This window comes from Pristiophorus japonicus, chromosome 13, assembly GCF_044704955.1.
Source record: "Pristiophorus japonicus isolate sPriJap1 chromosome 13, sPriJap1.hap1, whole genome shotgun sequence".
NCBI lineage: Eukaryota > Metazoa > Chordata > Chondrichthyes > Pristiophoridae > Pristiophorus > Pristiophorus japonicus.
In genome coordinates this window covers 30,297,024-30,315,642 of record NC_091989.1, presented here as the reverse complement: position 1 = coordinate 30,315,642, position 18,619 = coordinate 30,297,024, and the positions used below count along the sequence as shown (strand labels likewise).

Genomic DNA, 18,619 nt, shown 5'->3' with positions numbered 1-18,619 from the left:
ATTCCCGTGACCAGCAATTTTTGGCATGGTTTTTGTGTCTTCCACTGTGAAGACCGAAGCAAAATAATTGTTTAAGGTCTCAGCCATTTCCACATTTCCCATTATTAAATCCCCCTTCTCATCTTCTAAGGGACCAACATTTACTTTAGTCACTCTATTCCGTTTTATATATCGGTAAAAGCTTTCACTATCTGTTTTTATGATTTGCGCCAGTTTACTTTCGTAATCTATCTTTCCTTTCTTTATTGCTTTCTTAGTCATTCTTTGCTGTCGTTTAAAATTTTCCCAATTTTCTAGTTTCCCACTAACCTTGGCCACCTTATACGCATTGGTTTTTAATTTGATACTCTCCTTTATTTCCTTGGTTATCCACGGCTGGTTATCCCTTCTCTTACTGCCCTTCTTTTTCACTGGAATATATTTTTGTTGAGCACTATGAAAGAGCTCCTTAAAAGTCCTCCACTGTTCCTCAATTGTGCCACCGTTTAGTCCTCGTTTCCAGTCTATTTTAGCCAATTCTGCCCTCATCCCACTGTAGTCCCCTTTGTTTAAGCATAGTACGCTCGTTTGAGACACTACTTCCTCACCCTCAATCTGTATTACAAATTCAACCATACTGTGATCACTCATTCCGAGAACATCTTTTACTAGGAGATCGTTTATTATTCCTGTCTCATTACACAGGACCAGATCTAAGATAGCTTGCTCCCTTGTAGGTTCTGTAACATACTGTTCTAAGAAACAATCCCGTATGCATTCTATGAATTCCTCCTCCAGGCTACCCCGTGCGATTTGATTTGACCAATCGATATGTAGGTTAAAATCCTCCATGATTACTGCTGTTCCTTTTTCACATGCCTCCATTATTCCCTTGATTATTGCCCGCCCCATCGTGAAGTTATTATTTGGGGGCCTATAAACTACGCCGACCAGTGAGCGTAGTTTTTCCCCTTACTATGGCCTACTCCTGCCCCTATTTTGTATGTCCTTATGTTCTAACAAATCAAACTTAGTCTTAAAGATTTCAATTGACTTCCAGCATCCACAGCATTTTCGGAAGAGATTTCCAGATTTCCACTATCCTTTGTGTGAAAATGTGCTTCCTGATTTCACACCTGAACAGTCTAGCATTTATTTTGAGGTTAGGCCACCTTTTTCTGGATTCCCACAACAGAGGAATTCATATCACTCTATCTACCCTATCATATTGCACAATAATTTTAAACACATCGATTAGATCTCCCCTCAACCTTTTCAACTCCAAGGAATACAAGCCAAGTTTATGCAATCTGTCTTCATAATTTAACCCTTTAAGCACTGGCATTATTTTATTGAATCTGCATTATACCAAGACCAATATATCCTTCCTGAGGTACAGTGCCCAGAACTGAACGCAGTACTCCAGATGGGGTCTGACCAAGGCTCTGTACAACTGAAGCATAATTTCCTCCCCTTTGTATTCCAGTCCACTTGAGATATAGGCTAACATTTCATTAGCCTTTTTGATTACTTTTTGTACCTGTGCACTAGCTTTCAGTGATTGGCATACATGGACACCCAAATCTCTCTGCTCCTCCAGAGCCCCATGTCTCTCGCCATTTAGAAAATTTATATTCTCAAATCCAATGCAAATGACCTCGCATCCCCACATTGAACTCCATCTGCCACAATTTTGCCCACTCACTTTGTTTTTCTATGTCCCTTCTAACTTTCTGCTCCCATCTACACTACTTACTGTGTCATCAGCAAACTTAGATGTACCGCACTCTATTCATTAATCTAAGTCATTAATATATATGGTGAAAAGCTGAGGCTCCAGAACAGATCACGGAGAGCACCACTTGTCGCATCCCATCAATCAGAATACGTTCCCATTAACCCTACTGTTGGACTCCTTCCTCGCAACCAGTTACTAACTCGGGTCACCACATTACCTTAAATTCCATGTGCTTTCATTTTTGTGCTGTTTCTTATCAAATGCCTTCTGAAAGATCATAGTGACAACATCAAATTATTGCCCCTTTAATGAGAAAAGTAGTTTGTTTATATAACGATAGCAGAATCAGGAAATGCAAGTCAGATGATATCAGGATATATTTAATGAAGAGAAACTTAAGAACCTGGCACGATTTCCACTGATGTTGATTTGAAAGAGGTTTTTTTTTTTAAATACTGAAGGTTTTTACTGAAGTGAATAGGGAAAGATTTTTTTTTTGGTTCGGGGAGACAGTGATGAGGAAAAATTCTTTAAATGGAGAATTGTTAGAGTATAGAATTCTTTGCTACAAAGAGTAGTTGATGCAGAGAAGATAAGATAAACATTTGAGCCAGAGAAAGATGCAGGGTTCTAGGTAAAGAGGAGGGCAGTGGGGTCAGTTTTTGGACTGTTCCAACAATGAGTATAAGAAAACATATAGTTCTGTGGTTCCTATAATGCAGATAGTAGTTCATAAACTCGAGATGTCTAATCAAGAAAATATCTACAACAGATCCAATCTGAAACATCCTTTAAAAGCTAGGTGCAGCATTTTCGTCGCTGTTGGCTGGTCTCACTTTCCCGTTGTCAGGTCTCGCTCCTTGCGCAAGTATTCCATGTACAGGAAGCCTATTCTAATGAAGGGGCAGGGTTTACGTCCCAAAATCAAGTTCAGCTGGTCACCCTTGCACTGTGTGTGGAATCCAGAGTTCCAATCTCAAAACTTCATCTTATATTTGATGATTTCATGCACATGGTAAGTCGCTTCCTGTTACTCATTGGTGCATTTTTAAATGTGAATGTTTACTTTCTGTAACATACAAGAGCTTATTGTTCAAAATATGTTCTACCCATACCTTTTATATAAAAAAAATCTCTGAAAAACCGAGGTTGCGGATTAAAATCTATCATGGAGCTAAGTTAGAGTTCTGAGTTAAGAGACTCTCAGACTGAACTGAGATATGGTCTGGGTTTTAAAATAGTAAGATGAATGGATAATTGAGATTCGGATTGCCTTGGACTGTGAGCACGGGGTGGACAATGGGCATGACATTAGAACATAACATAAGAAATAGGAGCAGGGGTAGGCCATTCGGTCCCTTGATTCCCTTAATATCCAAAAATCTATGACCTCTGTCTTGAATATACTCAACAACTGAGCATCCACAGCTTTCTGGGGTAGAGACTTCCAAAGATTCACCATCCTCTGAGTGAAGAAATGGCCGACCCCTTATTCTGAGACTGTGACCCCCTGGTGTTAGACTCTCCAGCCAGGGGAAACATCCTCCCTGCATCTACCCTGTCAAGCCCTGTAAGAATTTTGTATGTTTCAATGAGATCACCTCTCATTCTTCTAAACGCTAGAGAATATAGGCCTAGTTTACTTAATCTCTCCTCATAGGACAATCCCCCATCCCAGGAATCAGTCTGGTGGACTGTTGTTGCACTCCCTCTATGGCAAGTATCGCCCCAACCCTCTTCTCAATTTTTCTTGCCGCCATGCTCCACCTCACAGTCAACAATCTCCCCGCTGGAGTGGAACTAAACTACAGAACCAGTGGTAACCTGCGCCGTCTCCAGACCAGGTCCAAGACCACCCCAACCTCTGTTGTTTAGCTACAGTACGCAGACGACGCGGCGTCTGCACACATACAGAGGAGGACATAGTCGATGTATTTACTGAGGCGTACGAAAGCATGGGCCTTATGCTAAACATCCGTAAGACAAAGGTCCTCCACCAGCCTGTCCTCACTGCACAGCACTGCCCCCCAGTCATCAAGATCCATGGCGCGGCCCTGGACACCGTGGACCACTTCCCACATCTCTGGAGCCTCCTAGCAACAAGAGCAGGCATCGATGACGAGATCCAACACCTCCTCCAGTGTGCCAGTGCAGCCTTCGGTCGCCTGAGGAAAAGAGTGTTTGAAGTCCAGGCCCTCCAAACTGTCACCAAGCTCATGGTCTACAGGGCTGTAGTGATACCCGCCCTCCTCTATGGCTCAGAGACATGAACCGTGTACGGCAGACGCCTCAAGACGCTGGAGAAATATCACCAACGATGTCTCCGCAAGATCCGACAAATCCCCTGGGAGTACAGGCGCACCAACACCAACGTCCTCATTCAGGCTAACATCCCCAGCATTGAAGCACTGATCACACTCGATCAGCTCCGCTAGGCAGGCCACATAATTCGCATGCCAGACACGAGACTCCCAAAGCAAGTGCTCTACTCGGAGCTCCTTCACGGCAAACGAGCCAAAGGTGGGCAGCAGAAACGTTACAAGGACACCTTCAAAGCCTCCCTGATAAAGTGTAACATCCCCACTGACACCTGGGAGTCCCTGTCCCAAGACCGCCCTAAGTGGAGGAAGTGCATCCGAGAAGGCGCTGAGCACCTCGAGTCTCAACGCCGAGAGCATGCAGAAATCAAGCGCAGCCAGCGGAAAGAGTGTGCGGCAAACCAGTCTCACCCACCCCTTCCCTCAATGACTATGTCCCACCTGTGACAGAATCTGTGGCTCTCGTATTGGACTGTTCAGCCACCAAAGAACTCACTTCAGAAGTGGAAGCAAGTCTTCCTCGACTCCGAGGGACTGCCTATTAAAATGGCAAGTATATCCTTCCTTGGGTAAGGAGACTAAAACTGGACACAATACTCCAGGTGTGGTCTCACCAAAGCCCTTGATAATTGCAGTAAGACATCTTTACTCTGATATGCAAATCCTCTTGTAATCAAGGCCAACAAACCATTTGCTTTCTTAATTGCTTGCTGTACCTCCATGTTAAGTTTCAGTGATTCGTGTTCAAAGATACCCAAGTCCCTCTGAACACCAACATTTCCCAATCTCTCACTGTTTAAAACATACGCTGCTTTTTTGTTTTACATTTCTCCACATTATTTTCCATTTACCATGTTTTAAGAAGATAGCAAAAAAATATAATGACATTTAAGATAGAAAGGGGAGGAGATAATTGATAAACTAATTAAACCAGGAGACGATAAAACCACAGGTCCGGATGGATTGCACAGATTAAAAGAAGTTAGTGGTGGACCGCTAATGTTAACATAGAAACATAGAAAATAGGTTCAGGAGTAGGCCATTCGGCCCTTCGAACCTGCACCGCCATTCAATAAGATCATGGCTGATCATTCCCTTAGTACCCCTTTCCTGCTTTCTCTCCATACCCCTTGATCTCTTTAGCCGTAAGGACCATATCTAACTCCCTCTTGAATATATCCAATGAACTGGCATCAACAACTCTCTGCGGCAGGGAATTCCACAGGTTACCAACTCTGAGTGAAGAAGTTTCTCCTCATCTCAATCCTAAATGGCCTACCCCTTATCCTAAGACTATGTCCCCTGGTTCTGGACTTCCCCAACATCGGGAACATTCTTCCCGCATCTAACCTGTCCAGTCCCTTCAGAATCTTACACGTTTCTATGAGATCCCCTCTCATCCTTCTAAACTCCAGTGAATAAAGGCCCAGTTGATCCAGTCTCTCCTCATATTTCAGTCCAGCCATCCCTGGAATCAGTCTGGTGAACCTTCGCTGCACTTCCTCAATAGCAAGAACGTCCTTCCTCCGATTGGGAGACCAAAACTGAACACAATATTCCAGGTGAGGCCTCACCAAGGCCCTGTATAACTGCAGTAAGACCTCCCTGCTCCTATACTCAAATCCCCTAGCTATGAAGGCCAACATACTATTTGCCTTCTTCACCGCCTGCTGTACCTACGTGCCAACTTTCAATGACTGATGAACCATGACACCCAGGTCTCGTTGCACCTCCCCTTTTCCTAATCTGCCGCCATTCAGATAATATTCTGCCTTCGTGTTTTTGCCCCCAAAATTGATAACCTCACATTTATCCACAATAAACTGCATCTGCCATGCATTTGCCCACTCACCTAACCTGTCCAAGTCACCCTGCAGCCTCTTAGCGTCCTCCTCAAAGCTCACACCGCCACCCAGTTTCGTGTCATCTGCAAACTTGGAGATATTACACTCAATTCCTTCATCAAAATCGTTAATGTATATTGTAAAGAGCTGGGGTCCCAGCACTGAGCCCTGTGGCACTCCACTAGTCACTGTCTGCCATTCTGAAAAGGACCCGTTTATCCCGACTCTCTGCTTCCTGTCTGCCAACCAGTTTTCTATCCACGTCAGTACATTACCCCCAATACCATGTGCTTTGATTTTGCACACCAATCTCTTGTGCGGGACCTTGCCAAAAGCCTTTTGAAAGTCCAAATACACCACATCCACTGGTTCTCCCTTGTCCACTCTGCTAGTTACATCCTCAAAAAATTCCAGAAGATTCGTCAAGCATGATTTCCCTTTCATAAATCCATGCTAACTTGGACCGATCTTGTCACTGCTTTCCAAATGCGCTGCTATTTCATCCTTAATGATTGATTCCAACATTTTCCCCACTACTGATGTCAGGCTAACCGGTCTATAATTACCCGTTTTCTCTCCCTCCTTTTTTAAAAAGTGGTGTTACATTACCTACCCTCCAGTCCATAGGAACTGATCCAGAGTTGATAGACTGTTGGAAAATGATCACCAATGCATCCACTATTTCTCGGGCAACTTCCTTAAATACTCTGGGATGCAGACTATCAGGCCGTGGGGATTTATCGGCCTTCAGTCCCATCAATTTCCCGAACACAATTTCCCGTCTAATAAGGATATCCTTCAGTTCCTCCTCCTCACTAGACCCACTGTCCCCTAGGACATCCGGAAGGTTATTTGTATCTTCCTTCGTGAAGACCGAACCGAAGTATTTGTTCAATTGGTCTGCCATTTCTTTATTCCCCATTCACCTGAATCCGACTGCAAGGGACCTACGTTTGTCTTCACTAATCTTTTTCTCTTCACATATTTATAAAAGCTTTTGCTGTCAGTTTTTATGTTTCCTGCAAGCTTCCTCTCGTACTCTATTTTCCCCCTCTTAATTAAACCCTTCGTGTCCTTTGTTGAATTCTAAATTTCTCCCAGTCCTCAGGTGTGTTACTTTTTCTAGCCAATTTATATGCCTCTTCCTTGGTTTTAACACTATCCTTAATTTCCCTTGTTAGCCATGGTTGAGCCAACTTCCTCGTTTTATTTTTACTCCAGGCAGGGATGTACAATTGCTGAAGTTCATCCATGTGATCTTTAAATGTTTGCCATTGCTTATCCACCGCCAATGTTATTCCTATATTTAAGAAAGGACAGAGAACTATAGGCCAGTTAGCTTGTTATTAGGAAATATAATGGAATCGTTACTCAAAGATGTAATAGCAAAACATCTGGAAACCAAAAATATAATGAATAGTCTACATGGATTTCAAAAGGGATGGTCATGCTTGACCAACCTTATTGAATTCTTTGAAGGGGGAAACCAAAACTAGGGGCCATAAATATAAGATAGTCCCCAAAACATCCAATCGGGAATTCAGCAAAAACTTCTTTACTCAGAGTGGTAAGAATACGGAACTCGCTACTACAAGGAGTAGTTGAGGCTAATCGCATAGTTATATTTAAGGGGAACTTAGATAAGCACAAGAGGGAGAAAGGAAAGCTTATTTGCATTTTAATAACCTTTTGTCTCAGTGTTTTGTTTGAGCTTGTGTAAATACACTTTTAAAATCCCAATGTTCGAATACAAATTTTTTCCAAATTATTTCTGTAGCAAAATGGTGAAAAAAATCCCAAAATGTGTCATGAATATGATATAACCCCATTAAAAAATTTTAGAAATAAAGACTTGCATTTATATAGCACCTTTCACAACCTCAGTTCATCCTAAAGCACCTAACAGCCAATGAAGTGCTTTTCAAATGTAGTCCCTGTTGTAATGTCAGAAACGTGGCCGCCAACTTGAGCACAGCAACGAACGGTGTATAAAGTAATATTTCTTGATTAATTGCTATTGCTAACTCACTCAAGCTGTTCTGTTGAGTTATGTTATAACTGCCTTGTACCACTTGTGTTCCACGTGTGCTGTCCTTCCACTATTATCCTTTATATATAGTAGGTTTGTCCTGTTATTTTATGTTATTGTCTACCATCTAACCTCATTTAAGCATAAGCTCCGTGTTTGGTAGTTTCTTGAGTCCTCTCTGAAGCATAAAGTGAAGCTCCAGCAATCACAGCTTATTCAATCTCATTGTGATTTTGTTTTTCAGGTGATCTACCAAAACAAATAAAAGTGAAGAAACTGATGAAGCTTAGGACACTGGACACAAAGCCAGGTACTGGAGGTCTGACATTCACTTTGGGATCCTTATCAAGTCATGCCTTGCAGCTTATTAGATTATAAATGGATCACTTTTTGTTGTCAGGAGTCATTGTCAATTAAAATATAGTGGCACAGACAGCCGGACACTGACCTTTTACTTCTCATAGTTGAACTCAAATCCAGCCCAGATGCAATAGATGAAGATCTCCTCTTTCTGATGAGGACTGGTAGTGCAGTGAGGCAAACACCATTCTTTCATCTCCCGGATCTCTCTCTGCTCTGTCTGCTTTCACTTTAGTAGATCTAGTAATTGAACCAATAGAAAACAAGAGAATTGGCAAGAGATTGGTTTCTCTTCCAGTGCTTTAGAAATGCAATGAGAGGTAACTCACATTTAGTGACAAATGAGCCAGATAGCATTCTAACAAAAGAAGTAGTGACACCCCTAGATGACAGTGACCATAAAATGATCACATTTGACATAGAATCATAGAATGGTATAGCATAGAAGGAGGCCATTCAGCCCATTATGTCTGTGCGGGCTCTTTGGTAGGGCGCTCCAATTGGTTCCACTCCCTCGCTCTTTCCCTATAGCCCTGTAAATTTTTCCCCTTCAAGTATTTATCTAGTTCCCTTTTGAAAGTTACTATTGAAGCTGCTTCCACCAACCTTTTAGACAGTGCATTCCAGATTATCATAACTCACTGCGTAATTTTCCCCTCTAATATCACCTCTTGTTCTTTTGCCAATCACCTTAAATCTGTGTCCCCTGGTTATTGATCCTTCTGCCACTGCAAACAGTTTCTTCTTATTTACTCTATCAAAACTGTTCATAATTTTGAATGCTTCTATCAAATCTCCTTTTAGCCTTCTCTGCTACAAGGAGAACAACCACGGCTTCTCCAGTCTCTCCACATAACTGAAATCCTTCATCCCTGGTACCATTCTAGTAAATCTCTTCTCCACCCTCTCTAAGGGCATGACATTCTTCCTAAAGTTTGGTATCCAGAATTGGACACGGGGCTCAATTTTGGCCCAGCCCGTTTTTCGGCGCACTTACCGGAGATGCGCAGCTTTTCTCCATTCAGAACTGCGCTGAAAAATTTCCTTCCCACTTTGGCCGCTGTCCGGTCTCCTCCCTGTGGTCACGCGACGTGGCCAGTCGAGTCGGAGTTGGAGCCAACGTCCTGCGCTGAATACAGTGCCGAGACGTCTGCACATGCGCAGTGGAGTGTCCACGCATGCGCAGTAGCTCCTCGCCCCCAGCCTCTCCTGTCTTACTGCAGCTGCTGTGTGGGACCCAATGCTGGCCACTGGAATCCCCAGCCTCTGCGTGTCTTGTTGCAACTGCTGTGTGGGACCCGATGCCGGCCAAATGTTGTGAGTAGGAGTATGGAGCAGGCCGGGGCCATCAGAGGGAGGAGCGTGCGGTAGCCCGGCACGGTCCCGGCCTCCAAGACCATCAGCAGACCGGGGCCATCGGAGGGAGCAGTGTGCGGCGGCATGCCACTACAGGGAGCAGCGCATGCAGCTGCAGGAGGGCGACGGCGTGAAGCCAGGTCGCTGATTGCAGTGTGGGCAGGCACAGCAGGAGGGGCGAAGGAGCGGCAAGAGTTTGTAGAAGGAAATGACCGGGGCCCAGAAGAGGCGAGGGCCATGGGGCAGCACGAGCCAGCCCACACTGCTATATATGTGCGCGTTCAGTCCGTACAGCAGAGCTGGTCTCCAGTCATCTTGGGTAATCCTTGCCACTGGACCAAGGCCTAGCTCTGTCAAGCCCGTATGGTGGCTGGTGTGCAACAGCCACCATACGTTTAAAAAAAATCCAAGCACAGGCATCTTCCACCCTCCAAGATGTAGTTCGGGATCTGGAATATTAGGTCCTTCATTGAAACACCTGTGAACGCATCTCTTTTTTTAGCATGGAAGCAGGTCGTCCTCGCTTCGAGGGACTGCCTATGATGAGGATGATGACAGAGTGGCAATTGCACGGACTGATTGCACCATTTGATTTGAAGCTTTAATCACTTTAATCTTAGAAATCGCACCGGGAGGCCGCTCGACCTGGGCTTTTGGGGAAAAAAAACGAAACTAACAAAATCGTATCTAACTCACTTACACTGGTGCAAATTGATTGTGGAAAATGGGAATTTTTAAGTTATGCCAGAAAAACTAAGTTACTCCAAAAAAAAGAAGCAACTCCTGGCCAAAATTGAGCCCAATACTTCAGCTGGGGCCTAACCAGTGATTTCTAAAGGTTTAGCATAACTTTCTTGTGTTTGTACTCTATGCCTCTGTTTATTAAGCCAAGGATCCTGTATACTTTTTTTAACAACTTTATCAACTTGTCCTGTCACATTCAAAGATTTGTGTATGTACACCCCGCCCGCCCCCGGGTCTCACTCTTCCTGCACCCTCTTTAAAATGGCATGATTTAGTTTATATTGGCTCTCCTCATTCCTCTTACCAAAATTAATCACTTTATACTTTTCTGTGTTAAATTGCATGTGTCTGCACATTTCACCAGTCTGTCCATGTTCTCCTGAAGTCTGTTGCTATCCTCCTCATTGTTTACTACATTTCAGAGTTTTGTGTCCTCTTTGAACTTTGAAATTATGCCCACATCCAGGCCATTGATATGCATCAATAAGAGCAGTGGTCCTAATTCTGACCACTGGAGAGCACAACTGTATTTCTTCCCTCCAGTCTGAAAAACTACTCCCATTGCCTCTTTAATCCCATGGGCTTTAATTTTACTAACAAGTCTATTATATGGTACTTCATCAATGAACTCAATCAAATTAGTCAAACACGATTTGCCTTTAGCAAATCCGTGCTGACTTTCATGAGTTAGCCCGTACTTTTCTAAGTGCCAATTAATTTTGTCTCGGATCATTGTTTCTAAAAGTTTCCCCACCACTGACCTTCGGCTGACTGGTCTGTAATTGATGGGTTTATTCTTCTCTCCTTTTTTGAACAGGGGTGCAACATTTGAAATCCTCCAGTTTTCTGCCACCACTCCCATATCCAAGGAGGATTGGAAGATTGTGGCCAGAGCCTCTGAAATTTCTACCCTTACTTCCCTCAGTAACCTCGGATACATTTCCATCCAGACTTGGATGACTTTTCTACTTTGAGGACTGCCAACCTTTTAAGTACCTCCTTTTTATCTATTTTTATCCAATCCAGGAAAGCCAATGGTATCTTGGCCTTTATTGCAAAGAGGATGGAGTATAAAAGCAGGGAAGTCTTGCTATAGTTATATAAAGTATTGGTGAGGCCACACCTGAAATACTGCGTGCAGTTTTGGTTTCCATATTTACGAAAGGATATACTTGCTTTGGAGGCAGTTCAGAGAAGGTTCACTAGGTTGATTCTGGGGATGAGGGGGTTGACTTATGAGGAAAGGTTCAGTAGGTTGAGCCTAATTGGAATTCAGAAGAATGAGAGGTGATCTTATCGAAACCTATAAGATTATGAAGGGGCTTGACGAGGTGGACGTAGGGAGAATGTTTCCACTGATAGGGAAGACTAGAACTAGAGAGCATGATCTTAAAACAGAGACGAGGAGAAATTTCTTCTCTCGGAGGGTTGTAAATCTATGGAATTCACTGCCTCAGAGAGCTGTGGAAGCTGGGACATTGAATAAATTTAAGACAGAAATAGACAGTTTCATAAACGATAAGGGGTTATGGTGAGTGGACGGGGAAGTGGAGCTGAGTCCATGATCAGATCAGCCATGATCTTATTAAATGGTGGAGAAGGCTAGAGGGGCCGTATGGCCTACTCCTGCTACTATTTCTTATGTACTGCCTCCTCCTTTACTGCTACATTGGCAGCATTCTCTCCTTTAATGAAGACAGGTACAAAATACTAATTTAGTACCTCAGTTAGGCCCTCTGTGTGCGCAAGAGGATCTCCTTTTTGTCCCCAATCGGCCCCACCCTTTGACTGCCCTTTTAATAACCTGTATGTTTATAGAAGACCTTTGGGTTCCCTTTTATGTTGGCCACTAATCTAGTCTCATACTCTCTCTTTGTCCTTTTTACTACCTTTTTTTTAGATCAGCTCTGTATTTTCTGAGGCTGAAATTCCGGTCGGAGGCTTCCTGTGGACATCGAAATAAGGCCTCCGACCCAAAATTTTTTGTGGAAGTATCTGGTGGTCCCAGAGGCGCCTTCGATTCTGGTCGGAGGCCTTCTTTCGATGTGCAGCGTACGGGAAGAGGACTTCCCTGTACACACGAAAGAGCTGGAGTCACGTGAACCTGGACCATCAATCACTCTGCAGTATTCTCATTGATAATGATGTTTCTCCGAGTTCTCATTATTATCACTGGGAATAAACCTCTAAGACAAGAAACACAATAAATAAATAAAACACCTCACATAGTTAAAATTAATTGAAATTAAAGTGAACTAAATGTTTTAGAGAAAAAAATATTTTTTGAAATTTTTTTTAATGTGTTTCAATACAGTTTAAAATAAACTTACCTTAATGGACAGGGTTTTTAACATAAAAATGTGTTTCTAAATTTTATTTTTAGATGTTTTAAAACTCTTATGCTGGTAAAAGTAGGCCATGTGCCTGCTTTCACCAGGCGTAAGAGTTTGAAGGACATTCGCTGGACAAGAGATGGGCAAATTGCCCAATCTCGGCCCGTGCAAATGTCCTTCTCCCGGGGATACGTTCGATCTGTCAAGAGAAATCTTGACCGATCGGAAAAGCCGGTTTTCGCCGCATGCGCATTGCGCCCCGAAAACTGGCTTTTGCGAGGCCTTGCTGGGTCCGTCCGCACTTCGTGTGGACCCAGCGAGGACGGAATTTCAGCTCCTCTGCTTTCAGCTTGGTTCTCTACTGTATTATAAACCTTACATTTGTCATGAGCCGCCTTTTTCTGGTGCACCTAACGACCACCGGCAGGCAGCATGCAGAGCAGGCAGATCATGATGTCAGTTAGTGTCCAATGTTTATTTGACACCAGAACTGCCATTTTCGAGCTCTGCACTGCAGCTTACGCCCTTAACCTTGCACAGCTGAACATGGCGTTAAACGGCATGGCCCTCCACCAGCACTATTTAAAGGGATAACTTGCAGGTTAGTTGCTGAAGTATTTCTTCTGGCTGTTGTGTAACTTAACTGCATTTTGATGGGCTTTTCCATATCTGTAGAAAGTTTCATTAGTCTACAGAGAGTGGTGTGGCAGGTCCTGAAGTACTTTTTTTTGATGGCTTGTGCTGAAACCAGTTGCTTGCATGTATGCGTGGCCTAGTAGGCCTTCCCCATGGAATTGAGTATGATTGGGAGAATGAAGAGAGGCCACACACAACAGGACAAGATGCTCGAAAAGCGAGGAGGGGGAGAAGGGCACTCAGCAGGTGGCCATATCCAGAAAGGGTGTTTAGGGAACAATTCTCTTACTTGAATTTCAGTGACAACCAATGCTTGCGAAATCTGCGCTTCACTATAGAGGTCGTGACTGAAATCTGCCAATTGTTGCAGCCACAATATCAACCTCCGAGCAGGGCAAGGACCCCATTGTCTGTGGCTGTCAAGGTTGCTGCTGGAGATATAAGTAACATCATGCAGTTTGCAGTGAACTGCTGAATAAGGGAGGTCACTGAGATGATCTATACAGCTTCACCTCATTTCCTCTTGCCAGAGTCAAGCAGGCAGAGCGAGAACAACAGTTCACTTGGATTGCAGGCTTCTGCATAGTGTAGGGTACCATTGACTGCAAACACACTTCTTTGGGCCTCATGTCAGCTCTGTCACTTTTCTGAACAGATAGGGATTCCATTCCCTTAAATGTGCAACTAGTGTGTGACCACAGGCAGCGCATCATGCAGGTCAATGCCTGGTATCCTGGCAGTAGTCATGATTCGTTCACTATGCGGAAGTCCTCTGTGCCAGCTGAATTTGAACAACCATGGCAAATCAAAGGGTGGTTACTGGGCGACAAGGGTTATCGGCTCATGACTCCGGTCTGGAATCCATAGCAGGCATACAAGGAGAGCCATGCTGCCACAAGGAATATTATAGAACACACCATTGACATCCTCAAGCAACGCTTCCATGCCTGAATTGTTCTGGAGGTATTCAGCTGAGCGGGTCTCAAGATTTCTGGTGGTATGCTGCATGTTGCACAACCTTGCCATTATAAGAAAGCAGTCCTTGCCACCACCTATTGGGCGAGAAGCTGAGGAGCAAGAGCATGAGGAGGAAGTAGAGGATGAACAGGAAGAAGAGGAAGGGAAGCTGCAATGTAGACAGCCGCTTTCTGCCCAGGCTCGAGGTGATCAAATAATTAATGAGCGATACCAGTAACCTCAACCACAGCTCCCCATTCATCAACAGTCCCACACTCCTTACCGTTTCTCTGTCACTGACCATCACATCATCCTCTTTCCCACAATGCCAAAATAAAAGCCAATACAAAATACACATTCCAATCAAAATTTATAAATTAAATCATGACATAATGCATACAAAAATAAACCAAATTGCCATGTGCATTCTCTACTGCCTTTTCTGTGTTCCTTTGCCTCTCCTGGTGCTTCTACAAGGTGCTTCCCCAGTGGCTACAGCATGACTGGTGGAAAGCTGCTGACTTTCAATTGAGAAGACTGCAGATGGCCATGAAGGGCAACCTCAAGCAGCTGTGTGCCTAGGAGGCCCTGCTTCAGATTGCACCATCTTGGCTGGGCTGCAGCAGTCTGGGCTGGCTGGCTGACGTGCAACAGCAAGGGCACTGGCTGAGTTGCAAGGGTGGAAGCACGAATGCTGTCATCCTGAGAGAACAGCAGGTTTGTACTCAATGGAGCCACGGTCACTTTCTGGGGCAGCGCCTCAGGAATCCTAGTAATCTGTTGGGGAACAGATTGCTTGAATGCTGCGATGCCCTGGAAGCTCCTTTGATTTCTTGTTTCCAGAGCCATGATGGCAGCAGTCTGAGCTTGCACTGTAGCACTCAGACTTTTGGTGGAAGCTGCTTGTGCTGCAATGGAAGCTGAGACATTGGCCATCAGATGCAGAATCATGGTTGGGCCATAGGTGTGCTGATGGAGGTGACCACCCGTTCCATGTTGGAAAGAATGGACTCCAAGCTCTGCGCAAAGCCCTGTACCAAGTTGGTGCTGGACTCCTCCATCCTCCATGACATTGAGTGCGAGCTTTCTGGCAAGGTTCCCAATGTACCAAGTGCTGATACCCTCATCATCAATCGCTCTCAGCCCCGCCGGTAGCCATGGCCTCAGCAATGCCCATTCCCCTTGATGCCCAGCACTGTCTCCTCCATGGGGTTTAAAATATGCATGTGTGCTTCTCCCCTTCCAGTTAATTCCTGCTGCCACCTGCAAGAAAGAAGGAAGTATATCAGTGAGTGTCGTGCAATATATTTGGGTGATGTAGCTGTCATGGTTGAATAGCTGCCAGTGTGTGAGAGCTGAGAGATGTGGGTGTGAGGTTTGCAACAGTGCTAAGTGTGTGAGGGTGAGGTAAAGCAGGGTTGAGCCCTGATTGATCGAGATTGTTGGTAGATGGTTGATGGGGGTGTAGTGAATTGAGCAGTGGATGAGGCTAATGGAGCAGTTGGTAGGGTATGACATTTGAAGATAAATTCGCTGACCTTGACAACTCGTGTGAGATTAGTAAATTTCTTCCTGCACTGCATTGAGTTCTTGCAACTATACTCTTGGCATTGACCTCCACTGCTATTTTTTCCCCACTGCTTCCTGAGCATGTCTCTGAAGGTCCTCCTGCCTTCCTGAGAATACAGGACATCTCTCCTCTCTTCCACCTCTTCTACCTCTTCTACCAAGACCTCCAGCGCAGTGTCTGAAAACCTTGATGCACACTCTCTACCTTGAAAATACTCTCAGCACCTCTTAGAGGTGCAGGCTGCCTTTAGTTAGCGCTAGGCACTTGCAATATTATGCCTCCTGTTGATGCGTGCAGCCAATGAACACGCGGAGAACGCTGGCTGCACAAAGCAATCATGGAAATAAGCAGGCAACACTAATTTGCTATGATGGGTAGATGGAAGATTTCTCTGATAGGATGCCATTATTTCCTGCAACTAAACCGCCAACCATTGTCTTTGGTCACCACCACAAACTCCATTCCACAAGCACCAACTCTACCCTCCCTATCTCAAGCTGAACCCGACTGTTTACAACCTCAGTGACTTGTACAATCCTGAGACAGCTGAATGAATCTATATCCTCTCCATCACAAAGATCACCTCCTTCTACCTTGAATATTATCCATCTGCTCCTGAAACCTTCGTCACATGCTTTGTAACTCCAGACTCAATCGCTCCAGTGCTCCTGACCAGTCTCCTATCCTCCGCCCATCTTCAGCTCTACTCATCCACATACATTTCTGCTACCTGTAACCTCTCTCACTTTTTGCTGTAAAATTATAGCTTAGCATGTTTTATTTAAAGACAGCATTTTCATCTAATTTGATATTTTTTCCAATCATTTTGTTCATATATGAAAGTATACATTTCACCAAACAAGATAAAATTCCTGTTTCTTTTACTTAATACACTTTCAATGGTATTTATTGCAGTGAATATATATTCCTATAACTAACAAAGTACAAGGTGTCAGCCTTGGCTCAGTGTTGCCACTGAAACAGAATGTCATGGTTTCAAGCCCAAATCTATAAGCACAGAATCTAGACTGACACTTCAGCGCAGTACTGAGAGAGCGCTGCACTGTTGGAGGGTCAGTACTGAGGGAGCACTGCACTGTTGGAGGGTCAGTACTGAGGGAGCACTGCACTGTCTGAGGATCAGTACTGAGGGAGCACTGCACTGTCGGTGGGTCAGTACTGAGGGAGCACTACACTGTTGTAGGGTCAGAACTAAGGGAGCGCTGCACTGTCGCAGGAGTGCTGCACTGTCCGAGGCAATGCTGCACTGTCGGAACGGCAGAATTGGAGAAGCGTGCACTGACTGATGGGCAGTAGTGAGGGAGTGCTGCACTGTCTGAGGGGCAGTATTAAGGGAGCGCTGCAGTATCTTGGAAGCTAGAGTTGATTTTAACTATAGACCAGCCGTCCAGTGGATATCGCCAGTGAGCGGGTCACCTGCAGGCGGTAAACAGATGCCTGGCTGAAGTTCCCTCTTCTGGGTTCTGGGAGCCGACTGGGCATTTTCAGGAGGCTGGGAAACATGCACATTATTTTGCGGAGCCTGCCGGTTTACTCCTGACCACTTCCCCTCGAGCCTCCTCTGCTATACTGCCAGGTTTTACTGAGTCGAGCGTCCTCGCTGATTGCTCTGGCCTGATCGGATGGGTGACTCTGTTCCCAGCAGAAGGCCCTAGAAAAATAACTGGAAGCAGAAATGGGTGTAAAGCTCACCCGCTCTATTTTAGCTCTGCTGCCTGTTTCTGCGGGGTGCAGGGCATTGATCCGTCAGCTGTATTTCAGATGAACCCTTGAACAGAGGCCCCGGATGCTTGGTCAGTTGATGGTCCTCCACCAACCTGACCACGCCACACAGCACTGCCCCCCCCCCCCCCCCCCCCCCAGTCATCAAGATGCATGGCGCGCCCCTAGACAACGTGGACCACTTTCCATACCTTGGGAGCCTATTATCAGCAAGGGCAGACATCGACGATGAGGTTCAACACCGCCTCCAGTGCGCCAGCGCAGCCTTCTGCTGCCTGAGGAAGAGAGTGTTCGAAGATCAGGCCCTCAAATCTGGCACCAAGCTTATGGTCTACAGGGCTGTATTGATCCCCGCCCTCCTGTATGGCTCAGAGACATGGACCATATACAGTAGACACCTCAAAGCACTGGAGCAATACCACCAACGATGTCTCCGCAAGATCCTGCAAACCCCCAGGGAGGACAGACGCACCAACGTCAGTGTTCTCGATCAGGCCAACATCCCCAGCTTCGAAACACTGACCACACTCGACCAGCTCTGTTGGACGGGCCACATTGTTCGCATGCCTGACACAAGACTCCCAAAGCAAGCGTTCTACTCTGAACTCCTACATGGCAAGCGAGCCCCAGGTGGGCAGAGGAAACGTTTCAAGGACACCCTCAATGCCTCCTTGATAAAATGCAACATCCCCACCGAGTCTCTGGCCAAAGACCGCCCTAAGTGGAGGAAGAGCATCCGGGAGGGCGCTGAGCACCTCGAGTCTCATCGCCGAGAGCACGCAGAAAACAAGCGCAGGCAGCAGAAGGAGCATGAGGCAAACCTTTTCCTACAGCGACTGACTGTCCCACCTGTGACAGAGACTGTAATTCCCGTATTGGACTGTTCAGTCACCTGAGAGCTCTCTTTTCGAGTGGAAGCAAGTCTTCCTCGATTTCGAGGGACTGTCTCTGATGATGATGTAAAAGATCCCATGGCACTCTTCAGAGCAGGGCAGTTTTCCTGATGACCTGG

The 18,619-nt window shown here is 45.2% G+C and overlaps 1 protein-coding gene across 9 annotated transcripts in view; it reads left to right on the top strand.

Annotated features, from left to right (window-relative positions):
- dennd6b (DENN/MADD domain containing 6B) overlaps positions 1–18,619 on the top strand; it is a 170,043-nt gene that overhangs the window by 98,266 nt on the left and 53,158 nt on the right. For all 9 annotated transcript variants that reach the window (XM_070897302.1, XM_070897301.1, XM_070897305.1 and 6 more), the window contains one exon: positions 8,153–8,218. In XM_070897302.1, the coding sequence (XP_070753403.1) occupies positions 8,153–8,218 (66 nt within the window). The remainder of the gene's footprint in view (positions 1–8,152; positions 8,219–18,619) is intronic.